Genomic DNA, 17,054 nt, shown 5'->3' with positions numbered 1-17,054 from the left:
CATGACACACTAAATAGAACAGGCGAGGCTGTATACAAGGGATGGGAGGTAACAGCCCCATCCTAAGGTTGTTGGCCCCAGAGAGGGAGAATTAAACAAAACTAGTAATATGAGTATAATTAATAGATATGTAGATGTTATCAGACCAAGCAAAACCTAAACTACGCGCTTCCATCCCTGTATTGCTATAAGAAAAGAGAACAGTTGGGACTTTATATGAGGCAGGGGCCTGGTGAGGTCAAGTGCCTCCATCCCTATCTATATGTCAAAAAGGGAGGGGAAAGGGGATTGGGACTTTGAATGAAGCACATAGGTATAAAGAATTCAGTTTATTATATAAATTAACATACAAACGCATAATCATGAGTAAGTGTATATCCAATACAATTATAATAACTGGTACAGTTCATAAAAATGTATATCCATACATACAATATAGAGGGGTTACCTCCAGATGGTACTACCGTGGAATGGAGGGCCGGTGCCACAGCAGTGACACTGCATCTGCCTGGGGAGTTTTGAAAACCGAACGATCGGCAGTGTTCGATCGCTCGGTTCTCAGTGCAGAGGCAGACAGAAGGTAAATATGATTCTTAAAAAAAAGAAAAATGTTACTTCTCTTTGTGAGTACTGGTTGGTGTATGGGGACTGAGGTATTAGGAGGGATTCATACACAGTGATAGTTGGAGATAAATGATCACAAAAGATACAAAGTTATATATTTAGAGATTTTTTTTTTTATTTGGGCTTTTTGCTACATTGTCACAGTTGATATTTTGTCTCATTGTTCATGGTTTGATTTTATACAGAGAGGATTGCACTTGAGTTTTCCGTTTGTACATCTGACATCCTGAAACTTTTGACATGTTCAAATACCGATCAGCGGGGTCTCCAGCCATGTCTTGCAGGGTTCATCGACGGTTTTCCAAATCAATGCTTTACTGAGGTTTAGAAGCCAACAGAAGGAGGTTTTGTAGCCAAATTTCAACCTCAGTGTCAGTGGAGGACGTCCCCATGATCCGAAGGAACCTGAAAGAGGATTCATGTACAGAATAGTCTGAGAACATTCCCAAACATTGAATACTTCAAAACCCAACTCCACTCAGAACTTTTTTTTTAGGTGGCTTTCAGTGGGTTAAAGGCTCAGCCCAACCTTTTGGACCATGATGATATTAAATTCAAATTTAGGGTGTAATACATACGTGTGCGCAGCATATTATTTCATTAGGTGTGCAACCCAAAACTTCAATAAACGTGTGTGTCTGTCTATATACTCTCTCTCTCTCTCTATCTATCTATCTATCTATATATATATATATATATATATATATATATATATATATATATATATATATATATATATATAGAGAGAGAGAGAGAGAGAAAGAGAGAGAGAGAGAGAGAGAGAGAGAGAGAATCTCACAAAAGTGAGTACACCCCTCACATTTGTGTAAATATTTTCTTCTATTTTTTCATGTGACAACACAGAAGAAATGACACTTTGCTACAATGTTGTGTAGTGAGTGTACAGCTTGTATAACAGTGTAAATTTGCTGTCCCCTCAAAATAACTCAACACACAGCCATTAATGTCTAAACCGCTTTTAACAAAAGTGAGTACACCCCTAAGGCCCCATACACACAATAGAATTTATCCGCGAATACGGTCCAGCGGACCGTTTCCGCGGATAAATCCTCTCGTGGATTTCGGCGGATTTTCATGCGATGGTGTGTACACACCATCACATTGAAATCCGCGCCGAAATCCTCTGGCGATGACGTGTCGCGCCGTCGCCGCGATTATGACACGGCGACGTGCGCGACGCTGTCATATAAGGAATTCCACGCATGCGTCAAATCATTACGACGCATGCGGGGGATCCCTTCGGATGGATGGATTCGGTGAGTCTGTACAGACCAGCGGATCCATCCGTTGGGATGGACTCCAGCAGATGGATATGTTGTGCATGTCAGCAAATATCCGATCTGCTGGAATCCATCCCAGGGGAGATATATCCGCGGAAAAAGATCTGCTGGCGTGTACACACCATAGGATCTATCCGCTGAAACCCATTTGCTGGGATTTATCTGCGGATGGATTCTATGGTGTGTACGGGGCCTAAGTGAAAAAGTCCAAATTAGGCCCAATTAGCCATTTTCCCTCCCCGGTGTCATGTGACTTGTTAGTGTTACAAGGTCTCAGGTGTGAATGGGGAGCAGGTGTGTTAAATTTGGTGTTATCGCTCTCACTCCCTCATACTGGTCACTGGATGTTCAACATGGCACTTCACGGCAAAGAACTCTCTAAGGATCTGAAAAATAGAATTGTTGCTCTACATAAAGATGGCCTAGGCTATAAGAAGATTGCCAAGACCCTGAAACTGAGCTGCAGCACGGGGGCCAAGACCATACAGCGGTATAATAACAGGACGGGTTCCACTCAGAACAGGCCTCTCCATGGTCAACCAAAGAAGTTGAGGTCACGTGCTCAGCGTCATATCCAGAGGTTGTCTTTGGGAAATAGACGTATAAGTGCTGCCAGCATTGCTGCAGAGGTTAAAGGGGTGGGGGGGTCAGCCTGTCAGTGCTCAGACCATACGCCACACACTGCATCAAATTGGTTTTCATGGCTGTTGTCCCAGAAGGAAGCCTCTTCTAAAGATGATGCACAAGAAAGCCCACAAACAGTTTGCTGAAGACAAACAGACTAAGGACATGGATTACTGGAACCATGTCCTGTAGTCTGATAGGCAGGGCTGGTGCAAGGATTTTTGACACCCTATGCGAAACCTCATTTTGCCGCTCCCATTGGCTCCACCCCCTTTGCCCTGCCCATGTGACAGGAGGCGGCTCTGTACAGGAAGCATCGGCTCTGCTTCCTCTAGCGCTGGCTCCAGAGCTGAGCTGCGCCTCTAATTACACTACCAGCCAGATTTAACAGCTGCCTGAGACTAAGTTTGTTACATGCTGCAGCCTGTAGAGCATGCAGACGCGGAGGGAAATTAGCGGCTGGGTGCCCCTAAGCAGGAGTGCAGCCTAGGCGGCTGCCAAGTTTGTCTGCTGATAGGACCAATATAAACCTATTTGGTTCATATGGTGACAGGCGTGTGTGGCGGCAACCAGGTGAGGAGTACAAAGACAAGTGTGTCTTGCCTACAGTCAAGCATGGTGGTGGGAGTGTCATGGTCTGGAGCTGCATGAGTGCTGCCGGCACTGGGGAGCTACAGATCATTGAGGGAACCATTAATGCCAACATGTACTGTGACATACTGAAGCAGAGCATGTGCTGTTCTCAGTTATTTGTACATTGCATTTTTAATCTTTATTTCTCCATGTTTGTTTTCATGCATCTCTTTCACTGCTGCCATCTGCTGGCCAGAATTTGCATGCCACACGTCTCTGTTCTTGTTAGTAAAGTTTTTTGCATCGGAGGCGTGGACTCGAGGAGGGCTGGCCTCTTCACTGGGGGCAGCCATCTCAGTTTCCTAATGGCTGTGTGACTAGACACGCCACATTTTTGGGCTCGAGAAGGCATCAGTTTTTTGACCAGCAGAAGTCAGCAGTAGCTCAGCAGAAGTCAGCAGCAGCTCAGCAGCCACAGCAGCTAGCCTCAGGACATATACCAACAAGTCAGCATTGATACCACTACTACAGAACAGTATTGTATCACCGTTTATTGTCTAATCTGGATTGAATAAACCCACGCTGATTTCATCCTCATGTCTGAGTCTGAATCCATATAACCTGAACATCTACGGGTCCTGTCTGCCCCACTGCTTGAATACGAAGGTAGGAAGTCACACAGTTACAATCAGTTATACCTTCATTCGCCTTCATGTGGGAACAGAACAGAGCATGATCCCCTCCCTTCAGAGACTGGGCCACAGGGCAGTATTCCAACATAACGACCCCAAACACACCTCCAAGACCACCACTGCCTTGCTAAAGAAGCTGAGGGTAAAGGTGATGGACTGGCCAAGCATGTCTCCAGACCTAAACCCTATTGAGCATCTGTGGGGCTCCTCAAACGAAAGGTGGAGGAGCGCAAGGAGGAGAGGAAGAGGACTCCAGTGGCAACCTGTGAAGCTCTGGTGACCTCCATGCCCAAGAGGGTTAAGGCAGTGCTGGAAAATAATGGTGGCCACACAAAATATTGACACTTTGACAATTTGATCATTTTGGGCACATGCGACACACCTCATGCACACTCCTATATTAAAGACTATTTAAATCTTCATGTCCTTCTAGGATCACTCAGTCCTCAGGGTGACAACACTGCTGCACAATTTGTACCTTTCTTGTCCTCTGTTCCCGGCTGCTATTTCCTGTCCCATTCACCTACATTCTCACCTTTCCTCTGCTGTTCTTAGCATTTCCTTCGCTTTTTCAGGCTCTTTCCTAAGATAGATGTGGAACGCGGAGAAGGTAGTAAAAAGACCCATCAGACTTGACAATGGCACTCGGATCTTGGTCCCAATGTTTTCAATCCTGCAAAGGCAAATAGCAACATTAGTTAATAAAGAGGTTATAGACATGCAATCTTTACATTCCTATCATCAGTTATTCACAAAAAATGTAGTTTTTTTTCATCACATAAAGTGATGGTGTGTACGCGGCATGAGAGAAGCCGGTGACCAGAGGTTACCACATATCAGATGGTTGATATATAGAAGTAGTCGGACCTTCTTTTGTCGGGGTAAGGGATGGATTCATACATTTCCTTGTATTTGGTCCTCATATTGGTAATCTTCTCATGCATATATGGCGCCAGGCTATTTAGCACCTGAAAATAAGTGAAATCTTTGTCTTTACACATGGAGATATTTTTCAATAAATAATTATTTCATGATTGATCTGCATTTAAAATGGGGGGCCACATAAAAACCCAACCGAACCTCCAGTTTAAACCAGCTAAATACCTCCCGGGTGCATCAAAATAAACAGGTGTGCAAAGTCTTACAGTTACTTTTCTTTGGAAAGCAGCCACAGCCTGAATAGAAAAGTCTGTCCCCTGCCAGCAGATGAAAAGTTGATCTCTGTGTGGGAGCAGTGGTCTCTCCCGAGGTCCAACTTGTCCCCTGTTAAGTCAGACCCACAGCTCTGCGTTTAGTAAAGCTCATGTGCCCTGCTGATTGGAAAGCCATGGCTCTGACAAGTGACGACGGATGCTCCATTTGGGAGGGGGGCGTCAAACAAACCACTGGCCACCCCCCCCGGTTCAGCTGAGCAGGAGACACCGCAGAGGAGACACCAAGGAGGAGACGCCGAGGAGACGCAGAGGAGGAGACACCAAGGAGAAGACGCGCCGAGGAGGAGGCGCCGAGGAGGAGACACCAAGGAGGAGACGCCAAGGAGGAGACGCCGAGGAGGAGACACAGAGGAGGAGACACAGAGGAGGAGACGCCGAGGAGGAGACACCAAGGAGAAGACGCTAAGGAGGAGGCGCCAAGGAGGAGACACTGAGGAGGAGATACCAAGGAGGAGACACAGGTCCACAAACTAAATGGGGTAAGTGTGGGGTTTGCCAATCGACCGGCTGCGGCAGTAGCGGCAGTTGATTGGCACAGTAGTGGCAATTGATGGGCACACTGGCAGCAATTTATGGGCACAGTGTTAGCAATTGATGGGTACAGTAGCTGCGTTTGATTGCACAGTGGTGGCAATTTATGGGTACAGTGGCTGCATTTTTTTTTTAAAGTGTATTTTGTGCGTGTACTCGAGAGAGGAGCCGGACTGCAGGAGTTGGGAGTAGGCAGGCCTCCCCCAGAGGCAATCTGCCACCTTTCTCCATGCCCCGGGTGGCAATGGCGGGTGTGTGAGGGGGTCCTCCCACACAGCCCGCCCTACCTGCTCCGCTTTAAAGCCCAACGGGGCAGAGGGACTCCCTATAAGGGAGTGAGAGGATCTAGCCCGCTCAACCAGCCCCGTTAGTCCTTCGCCTCTCTTTTTAGAGACCGCGTGGTCAAAGTGCGTGCATGTTAACCCAATTTCGAGTGCGTGTGTAAGTGTGGTGGGTGGGCGTACTAAGCGCAGGCTTACCTCGCATAGCACACCCACCGGGAGCCGGGCTGAGACCACCAAACTCAATTCACATGTAGCTGAGACCGGGATGCGAACCCCTAGCTGCAGAGGTGAATGGCTTGTCAGTGCAGTGCCAATCGCGTTGAGCCACCGGAGCTCCTCACAGTGACTGCATTTGATGGGCACAGTGGCTGAATTTGATGGGCATAATGGCTGCATTTGATGGGCACAGTAGCTGCATTTGACTGGGATAGTGGCTGAAATGGATGGGGTTTTTTTCAGTTTGTTTGCGCCCCCCCAAGAATTTTGAGCACCAGCCGCCACTGGCAGTATGTAAGATAAAGGACACTGAAAACACAAAGATATTCAGTACTGACCTCTGCATAGACCTCAGTCATCTGTTCGGTGCTGTCCTTGTAGTGAATTTCCGCATTGGCAAAGTAAGAGGAGATAGCAATGCAGCCTCCTGGCTTTAAGACCCGATCGACCTGAAATGATGACATCTACATTATTATATCAGCAAAAGTGTGCCCCTTCAATGACCAGAATGAAATACTGATTTTATAAAAAAAATATAAAATATATTCTAGCATTGAGAGTTCAGTGATTTGGGGAATATAATATATAGCACAGTGTATAGTGCAGCCATTCAGTGTATGTAAAATATAGGGATGAGCTATCTGTTCGAGGCGAACATGAGTTTGACTCGAACATCGGCTGTTCGATGAAGATCGAACATTATGGGCCGAATTCGAGTAGCGCGTCACGGCCCATAATGCACTGCGTCATCGCAGTGCATTGCTGGCTGATGATTGGCCAAGCATGCAGTGAGCTGCAGTGCATAAAATATATATACAGTCTACTACATATATATATCCACTGCATTGTAGTCCAGCCAAGCCTATACCTGACTGTAGGCCATTCCTGGTGTACGTGTTTTGCAGCAGGGCTCGTTCCTGTGCTCAACTAGAGTATCTGTGAGGGGTTGTAGTGTTGTGGCACCAGCACCAGTGCCTAAAGCCCAATTTTTCTGCCTCTGTTTAACAGGGGCGTGTAATTACAATTTTTGATCTAATATTTCACAGCAGGGCTTATTCCTGCGCCCACCAAGAGTAACTGTGAGGGCTTACAGTGTTCTGGTACCACCAACACCTAAGGCCCAAAATTATGCAGAGTATAGGGCAGGCCATATGTTATATACAGGTGGTCCCCTACTTTCAAACATCCAACTTACAAACGACTCCTACTTACAAACGGAGGGAGACAACAGGAAGTGAGAGGAAATCTACCCCTAGGAAGGGAAATTTTTTCCTGTAAGTGTTAACCACTTCCGGACCGCCGCATGTACATTTACGTCGGCAGAATGGCATGGACAGGTACATCAACCTACCTGTACGTGCCTGCCTAGACGTGGGTCGGGGGCCTGATCGGGACCCCCCCGTACATGCGGCGGTTCCCGTGGCTTCAGGAGAGATTCGCTCCCCGGAGCTGAAGAACGGGGAGAGCCGTATGTAAACACGGCTTCCCCGTGCTTCACTGTGGCGGCGCATCGATCGAGTGATCCCTTTTATAGGGCGACTCGATCGATGACGTCAGTCCTACAGCCACACCCCCCTACAGTTGTAAACACACACTAGGTGAACCCTAACTCCTACAGCGCCCCCTGTGGTTAACTCCCAAACTGCAACTGTCATTTTCACAATAAACAATGCAATTTAAATGCATTTTTTGCTGTGAAAATGACAATGGTCCCAAAAATGTGTCAAAATTGTCCGAAGTGTCCGCCATAATGTCGCAGTCACGAAAAAAAACGCTAATCGCCGCCATTAGTAGTATAAAAAAAAAAATAATAAAACGACCCCCTATTTTGTAAACGCTATAAATTTTGCGCAAACCAATCGATAAACGCTTATTGCGATTTTTTTTTTACCAAAAATAGGTAGAAGAATACGTATCGCCCTAAACTGAGGAAAAAAAAAATGTATATATATTTTTGGGGGATATTTATTATAGCAAAAAGTAAAAAATATTGAATTTTTTTCAAAATTGTCGCTATATTTTTGTTTATAGCGCAAAAAATAAAAACCGCAGAGGTGATCAAATACCACCAAAAGAAAGCTCTATTTGTGGGAAAAAAAAGGACGCCAATTTTGTTTGGGAGCCACGTCGCACGACCGCACAATTGTCTGTTAAAGCAACGCAGTGCCGAATTGTAAAAACCCCTTGGGTCATTTAGCAGCATATTGGTCCGGTCCTTAAGTGGTTAATATGGGAAAAAGATGTCTCCTCTCCACTGATGCTTTATCACCAATCCTTGTTTCCCTAAAAAACCCACATTTTCAAAATCCAATTGTTATTGGGACAGAAAGTGAGGTGAAATATTCTGAACAGGGGCACAGACAGCAAAACAAATGTTACAGGGGTGATAACCCTTCCCTATGTTTTCCAAAAAGCTTAAAAATAGATTTTTTGTCTGGAGCTACCTTAAAAATTGTAGCTGTTCCAAATTACAAACAGATTCAACTTAACAACAAACCTACAGTCCCTGTCTTGTTTGTACCGCCTGTATACGGCTGTTCAGAGTATATAGGGCCTGGGGGCCCCACGCCTTTTCTTTTTTTAATTTGTGTGCGGGGTTCCCCTTAATATCCATACAAGACCCAAAGGGCCTGATAATGGGCAGGGGGGAAACCCATGCCGTGTTTCTCAATAATTTTCATCCATATTGCAGTTTTAAATGACTTTTATTCCTTCAGAAATATCATTTTGTGCAGGGACAGTTTTAAACATGGGAAACACGTGCCACTTCACAGGCATACTATAGACACCCAGCAGGTACATATTTAAAGGAATATTTCACTTTTATTTTTTCACTTTAAGCATCATTAAAATCACTGCTCCAGAAAAAACTAACGTTTTTAAAACTTTTTTTGCATTAATACATGTCCCCTGGGGCAGGACTCGGGTCCCCAAACACTTTTTAGGACAATAACTTCCATATTAGCATTTAAAATTCGCAATTTTGATTTCTCACGTTCGCGTCCCACAGACTTTAACAGTGTTCTAATGTTCGCGCAAACTTTCGGTCCGTTCGCATGTTCTGGATGCGAACCGAATCGGGGGGTGTTCGGCCCATCCCTAGTAAAATATAGCACAGGGTATATATATAGTGTAGCAGTTTAGTGTATATAATATATAGCATAGTGTATAGAGTGTAGCAGTTCAGTGTATATAATATATAGCACAGTAAATAGACTGCAGTGATCCACTGTATGCAATATACAGCACAGCATACATATCGCAGTTTAGGTTATGTAAGTTAAATCATAATGAGCAGGGTACACTATGTAGCACACAAAATGCATAAATTGTACAGCTGTCTGCAGTATTCAACATGCAGCACATTGCTCAGGAGTCCAGATTATGTTACCATGCAGCACAGTGTAAAGAATGCAGGGGTCAGGTGTATGTAATGTATATCACATATTGCAAGGTGCAGCAGTTTGTTTTTACCTCTTTTAGAAACGTTTCAGTGGTAAACCAATGGGCAGCAATACTCGCTGTTAGTAGATCAACAGAGGCGTCACCAACCGACATCTCTTCAGCTGAACAGACACTGCAGAAATGACAGGTTAGACTAGTAACACCATCTGGTTGAATTGAAAGTCCAACCCTGGGCTCTGTGCTTCTGACTTTTCTGCCTCATCCTATTCCCAGATGACACAAAGGGATGGACTGTTTATAAAGAATTCACAGAAAAATCACCCAATGAATCCTTCACTGACATGCTCCAGTCACATTCACCCAGTTTAAACTAGAATGAATGTGTACCAGGCCAATGCAGCAGCCAGTAAACCACCAACAATGTCACAGGTACAGTAGCTGTACAGCTAATTGTCCTCCCTAGGAGTTCCTCCCAGATTATGAACGGTGTTTATTACACACTAGAAGGGCCACATTTATTATTTTACAAATGTAAGCAAACAAACAGAAGAAAACAGCATGCAACCCCCCCCCCCCAATTCCCCAACAATATTATTTGGGAATATTCACCAATCACCCCAACATCCCCCCCAAAAATGCCCTTTAGGAATACCCACCAATCACCCCAACATCTCCCAACAATGTCCTTTCAGAATACCCACCAATCACCCCAACATCCCCCAACAACGTCCTTTAGGAATACCCACCAATCACCCCAACATCCCCCAACAACGTCCTTTAGGAATACCCACTAATCACCCCAACAATGTCCATTCAGAATACCCACCGATCACCCCAACAATGCCCTTTAGGAATACCCACCAATCACCCCAACAATGTCCTTTAAGAATACCCACCACCCACCCCAACAATGTCCTTTTAGGAATACCCACCAATCACCCCAACATCCCCCAACAATTTCCTTTAGGAATACCCACCAATCACCCCAACATCCCCCAACAATTTCCTTTAGGAATACCCACCAATCACCCCAACATCCCCCAACAATGTCCTTTAGGAATACGCACCAATCACCCCAACATCCCCCAACAATTTCCTTTAGGAATACCCACCAATCACCCCAACATCCCCCAACAATGTCCTTTAGGAATACGCACCAATCACCCCAACATCCCCCAACAATGTCCTTTAGGAATACCCACCAATTACCCCAACATCCCTCAGCAATGTCCTTTTTGAATACCAACCAATCACCCCAACATCCCCCAAAAATGTCCTTTAGGAATACCCACCAATCACCCCAAAATTCCCCAACAATGTCCTTTAGGAATACCCACCAATCACCCCAACATCCCCCAACAATGTTCTTTAGGAATACCCACCAATCACCCCAACATCCCCCAACAATGTCCTTTAGGAATACCCACCAATCACCCCAAAATTCCCCAACAATGTCCTTTAGGAATACCCACCAATCACCCCAACATCCTCCAACAATGTCCTTTAGGAATACCCACCAATCACCCCAACATCCCCCAACAATGTCCTTTAGGAATACCCACCAATCACCCCAACATCCCCCAACAATGTCCTTTAGGAATACCCACCAATCACCCCAACATCCCCCAACAATGTCCTTTAGGAATACCCACCAATCACCCCAACATCCCCAAACAATGTCCTTTAGGAATACCCACCAAACACCCCAACATCCACAACAATTTTCCTTAGGAATACCCACAAATTACTGCAGCACTACGGCACACTTTGCATGGTAAAGTTTCTTTAGCCCAAATAGGTCTGTCTATATCAGGAAAGGGGCTACTTGGTTGGGTGTGCTCCATCAGGCCAAAAGGTTCCTGATCCTCCCCTAAACATAACTAATGAAACACGTTTAGAATGCCCCCACCTGTATGTGACATTGGGTGACCCCGTGGCTTTCTTGGCCTCCTCTATCTGAGCCTCACTGATGTCGATTCCGAGAACTTTTTTGAAGTATGGAGAGAAAACTCTTGTGTTCTGACCCGTTCCACAGCCAACGTCCACAGCAAATCCATATGGTTTGTGTAACTAGGAAGACAGAAACATCTTCAAAATACATCACAATGACACTGGTGGCGTTTTGGGTTTAACCTCTTGCCGCCCACATCATGCATATATGTGGCTGCAAAGAAGGTGGGCTTTAAAGACCTCACACTGCACATAGGAGTCCATGGAAAGCCAAGATTTCTGTGCTAAGAACATGCTCACTGCATGCCCCCAGCACAGTCATAGCCATAGCATAGCCAGCCAGAGAACTTGGGGGGAGGGGTGCCGCACGCGAATTGAGAAGCAGGTGGGGTGCACAAATTGAGAACGGGGGTGCCACGAATTGAGAAGCGGGGGGGGGCTTGGGAAGCTGATGAATAAAAAATAGGGGGGTGCGGGCCGGGCCCCTGGGGACCATCGGGCTCCTTACAGGTGTACTTGAAAGTGAAAGTTCTTCTCATCCTCCTCCTCACTCCCTACTCTGCCAGTAATGATGTTGTTTTTTTATGGGAGTGGGTGCCATTTTCTGACAGGTCTAGGCGAGAACTATGCAACTTGGCATCAAACGTCCCAGGAGGCCACAGGATCAGTTGTAAAGTGCTGCACAATCTCTCCGCAGGGAGTGGGATTTCCTGAGGAAGCCACAGTCGGCTCCCAACATCAAGTTGTTGGCACCAGAGTCCTGCAACTGTGAGAACTGGCTGTGGGAGGAAAGAGAGGGACTCCAGGGACTGGTAAGTACCTTGGCCGTGCTACACACTCGGAAAAAAAAAATCATTGTACACAGGGTGTGTGTAGTACATCCAGTCTCTGCCCTGCTTCCGGTACCCCTCTTCCCCCAGTATACAGCAAATGTCGGCTTTGATTAATTACAGCCAGCATTACAGTATACTCAGAGAAGGTGTCAGCAGCAGCTCTAGCTGTCAAAACCAGTCTGAATCAGTGTTTATAAATAACACTGCTCAGATGTGAATATAAAAAGATATAAATTAACAATATTGTTACTTTTGTATCATTCTGTTCATTCATCTGCAGATCAAAGAGATGAAACTTCAATCTGTAGATGTCAGCAATCTGACAGGTAAAAAAAAAGTAAAAAAAAGAGTTCCTTTGTTTAAACTCCTTATTAACCCTTAGTTTACTCTAATCAGCTCTAATTAACTCCTTAGACTCCTTCTCTCTTCAACTATTTCCTTCTGTTTCTATTTTATTAAAGTGTTTGTAAAGTCAGAAGGTTCTTTTTTTATCCTAATGCATTTTATGCATTAAGATAAAAAACCTTCTGTGTGAAGCAGCCCCCCTAATACTTTCCTTAGCCCTATCTCAATCCTGCGATCTTGCACAAGAGACTCAGCTGTCCGGGTCTCTCCCTCCTGATTGGCTGAGACACACAGCAGCCGCTGCTGTCAATCAAAGTCAGTGAAATAATGAGGAGAGGGGGCAGGGGCCTAGCCACCGCTCCGTGTCTGAATGGACACACAGAGCAGCCGCTCGGCTCGGGTGGCCCCATAGAAAGCTGCTTGGTGCGGGGGCACTAAGCAGGAGGGAGCGGCCAGGAGCACCTGCGAGGGACCCGAGAAGAGGAGGATTATGGCTGCTCTGGGCAAAACCAACTGCACAGAGCAGATGAGTATAACATGTTTGGTATTTTTAAACAAACAAAAAATACTTTAGTATCACTTTAACTTTTAATATTTAAACCTTTTTTTGTTTTGTTTGTTAATATTTGTACACATTTAACATATATTTACACATTTACCATTTTAAAAATTGAAAAAAAATACACTTGATTTAATTTGTAAAGAACTTTGCAATGCTTTGTGCCAGAATAATCATTTTAGTGTCATTTTAAACAGGACAAATTGCAGAATAAAATGTACACTTGTATGTGCAGTAACACATTTTTTTTTTAAATTAACAGTGCTCAAAAAAATGGGCATTTTGTTTAATTTTGTTACAGTTTATTGTCTAAGGATTGTGAAAAAAAATCAATGTTGGAAGACAATTTAATCAAAAGAAAGCCTTGTTTCTCCTTAAAAAAACAGTGAGGGACAGATCCACAAAGAACTTACGGCGGCGTATCTATTGATACGCCGCGTAAGTTCTACGATGCGCCGTCGTATCTTTGTTTTGTATCCACAAAACAAGATACGACTGAATGTGGGCTAGATCCGACTGACGTACGTCTTAGTACGCCGTCGGATCTTAGGTGCAAATTTACGCTGGCCGCTAGGTGGCGCTTCCGTTGATTTCCGCGTAGAGTATGCAAATTAGCTAGATACGCCGATTCTCAAACGTACGTCCGCCCGGCGCATTTTTTTACGTCGTTTACGTAAGGCTTTTTTCGGCGGAACGTTACCCCTGCCTCTATGAGGTGTACACAATGTTAGGTATGGACGTCGGGACAGCGTCAAATTTTCCGTCGTTTACGTCGTTTGCGTAAATCGTTCGCGAATAGGGATTTGCGTAAGTTACGTTCACGTCGAAAGCATTGACCATTTGCGACGTGATTTCGCGCATGCGCACTGGGATACGTCCACGGACGGACATAACTGATTACCATACCTGATACCTGATTACCATACAACATGCCCACTCCAAGCCTACTTTGAATTACGCGGGCTTACGCCGGCTGATTTACGTTACGCCGGTGCACATATGGGAGCAAGTGCTTTGTGGATACCCTACGAGCCACTCTGAGTTATGGCGGCGTAGCGCATATGAGATGCGCTACGCCCGCCTAAATATACACCCGTTTTTGTGGATCTGGCCCTATATGTATTACCTTGTTATCTTTAAGGGGACCTTCAGCAATTTTTTTCATCTTTCCATCTATTAAATCTTCTGCCCTTATTGTTGTTTTAACTTTGGATAGTAAATCATTATTTTTTTCTGCCAGTTAATACCTTTTACAGCCCCCTTCCTGTTTCTTGTCTGGTCATTAGTCTAGGCTTATGACATCATACACAGCTCTCTCTCTCTCTCTCTCTCTCTCTCTCTCTCTCTTTCTCTCTCTCTCTCTCTCTGGTAAGAGTTTGCCAGGAAGGGAGGGGGAATAAGTCATAAGAGGGCCAATGAGAGCTGCAGGTGTGCCTCTGTGTGTCTGTGTAAATCCAGGAAGTGAACAGGCAGCAGCCCACAGTTGAAATGGATGCACTCACCCTTTCATCCACATAACTGAAGATAAGGTCTAGTATCTCTTGCGTTGGCTCAAACCTGAATTTCTGATAACAAGACGCATGCTCCTTTCCTTCAAACAGCTGTGTTGCCATTTTGGACTCAGATTATCACCTATAATAATAAACAAACAGAAGAATTTTTTTTTATTAAAAAAAAATATAAATACGTTATAAAATAAACCTTTGGGGGGGGTTCCTTTGCAGATACACTGTCACTTTAACCTGTATGGGAAAGATAAAACTGTATGTACAGGAGAGAAGTGTGGAGGATATGACAGTGGGCACTATGTACAGCAGAGGAGTGTGGAGGGTATGACAGTGGGCAGTATGTACAGGAGAGGAGTGTGGAGGGTATGACAGTGGGCACTATGTACAGGAGAGGAGTGTGGAGGGTATGACAGTGGGCAGTATGTACAGGAGAGAAGTGTGGAGGGTATGACAGTGGGCAGTATGTACAGGAGAGGAGTGTGGAGGGTATGACAGTGGGCAGTATGTACAGGAGAGGAGTGTGAAGGGGTATGACAGTGGACAGTATGTACAGGAGAGGATTGTGGAGGGTTTGACAGTGGGCACTATGTACAGGAGAGGTCTGTGGAGGGTATGACAGTGGGCAGTATGGAGGGTATGACAGTATGTACAGGAGAGGATTCTGGGGGTATGACAGTGGGCAGTATGTACAGGAGAGGAGTGTGGAGGGTATGGCAGTGAGCACTATATATAGGAGAAAAGTGTGGCGGGTATGACAGTGGGCACTATGTACAGGGGAGGAGTGTGGAGGGTATGACAGTGGGCAGTATGGAGGGTATAACAGTGGGCAGTATGTACAGGAGAGGATTCTGGGGGTATGACAGTGGGCAGTATGTACAGAAGAGGAGTGTGGAGGGTATGGCAGTGGACAGTATGTATAGGAGAAAAGTGTGGAGGGAATGACAGTGGGCACTATGTACAGGAGAGGATGTTGTGAATGTGTGGTATGTAATTTTAATGATGATAAATACAGAGAATTTTAAATAAATAAAATGTTGTGTTTTGGCAAATGATAAATAAAAGGGTAGTGTCTGAATATAGGTACAGTGGAATTACAATGCCCCCAGCCAATTACGGCAATTGATAAATAACTTAATAAAAATATGAATTTTGACAATCAGTAGTATACACAACAATTTCCTGAGTTCCTTAATCTATGGGGAATTCTTACCAATGTATAAATATCTCCCAATTAAATTAATAAGTAAATAATTGTATTATTTTACAAGTAGAATTATACAACTTCATACAAAACCACAATAGCCCAAATGAGTTGCAATACAGGTTTCCACACACGGCTTCAACACACATCATAGACAAATAATGTGGGAAGATTATTAAATACTAAACTACTCTACACCTCGTACTTGATAAGGTTAAAACATAAACAGTAACATACAGTTCCTACAATTTTGGGAGGAAAAAGTTGATGTCCAAAGGGCTACCAGTTTATTCGATTCGTCCTTGCAGCAAAGTCACACGAGATGCGGAGCGCGGTCTCCTCTCCAATCATCCGAGTTTCTGCTTTTATAGGGTGCGTTGCCATCGTTGAATCGTTCCCGCCCCACCTCATGTTTACTACAGGCATACCTCTTTTAAGTACACATTGGGGTTTATTTACTATCGCTGGAGAGTACAAAAATTAAGCTCATCTCTGCATAGAAACCAATGAGCTTTTAACCCCGACTTGTTCAGTTGAGCTTCGGTAATAAAACCTGGAAGCTCGCTGGTTTCTGTGCAGAAGTGAGTTTGATTTTGTACTCTCCAGCGATAGTAAATAAACCCCATTGTGTACTTAAAAGTGGGGTATGCCAGTATTGCATGGCAGGTTGGTAACTGTCCAATTCTCACCCGCCCGTTAGTGATCATGGTAGTTGTGTAATCAGAATAATTTTTATTATTTATGGTACTTACCGTATTTATCGGGGTATACCGCTCCCCGGCGTATAACGCGCACCCCCAAGCTCAGCAAGGTAAAAAAGGAAAAAAAAGAAAACTTACATTTTTGCCCTGCGTCCATTGATGGCCTTGTCCGGCGTCCATCTGCGGCTTTGGGGGTGTCCGTCTGCGGCCTCCATCCAGGTGTCCGTCTCCTCCAGCGCGTCCGTCTGCGGTCTCCATCCAGGTAAGCGTCTCCGGTGTTCGTTTTTCGATTTTGGCGCGAGCCGAGAGGAGCCGGATTTCCTGTGTGTTCGGCTCCTCACGCGTTGCTGCGGGCGGAGCTGAGCGTGGCCGAGCCTAGCCGAGTGCGCAGTACACTCGGCTCGGCTCGGACAATGTCGGAGACAGCGGGGATCGGCAGGGTATTGGCGTATATCGCGCACCCACGATTTCCCCCTGATTTTAAGGGGAAAAA

At 45.1% G+C, this 17,054-nt stretch overlaps 1 protein-coding gene across 1 annotated transcript; it reads right to left on the bottom strand.

The window, feature by feature from the left end:
- Positions 1-717: 717 nt before the first annotated feature.
- On the bottom strand, positions 718-16,192 carry LOC120943039 (putative methyltransferase DDB_G0268948). The gene is made up of 8 exons (XM_040356102.1): positions 16,107-16,192; positions 14,654-14,783; positions 11,374-11,534; positions 9,534-9,636; positions 6,398-6,508; positions 4,682-4,782; positions 4,350-4,487; positions 718-1,029 (listed from the first exon to the last, which is right to left on the bottom strand). Exons 2-8 carry the CDS (start codon positions 14,762-14,764, stop codon positions 939-941), a joined length of 816 nt encoding a protein of 271 aa, XP_040212036.1. The 5' UTR covers positions 14,765-14,783; positions 16,107-16,192; the 3' UTR covers positions 718-938.
- Positions 16,193-17,054: the final 862 nt, after the last annotated feature.

The sequence above is a fragment of the Rana temporaria genome, chromosome 6 (genome assembly GCF_905171775.1).
Source record: "Rana temporaria chromosome 6, aRanTem1.1, whole genome shotgun sequence".
NCBI lineage: Eukaryota > Metazoa > Chordata > Amphibia > Anura > Ranidae > Rana > Rana temporaria.
This window is presented reverse-complemented; position numbering and strand designations above follow the sequence as displayed.

Bases quoted from the DNA above. Each gene is read 5' to 3' on its own strand.
- LOC120943039 (XM_040356102.1), bottom strand. From the start codon at position 14,764: ATGGCAACACAGCTGTTTGAAGGAAAGGAGCATGCGTCTTGTTATCAG. The intron at 4,488-4,681 runs GTCCGACTACTT...TTGCCTTTGCAG, and splicing joins CCTTACCCCGACAAAAGAAG to GATTGAAAACATTGGGACCA. The intron at 1,030-4,349 runs GTGAGAATGTAG...ATCCTCTTTCAG, and splicing joins CTAAGAACAGCAGAGGAAAG to GTTCCTTCGGATCATGGGGA.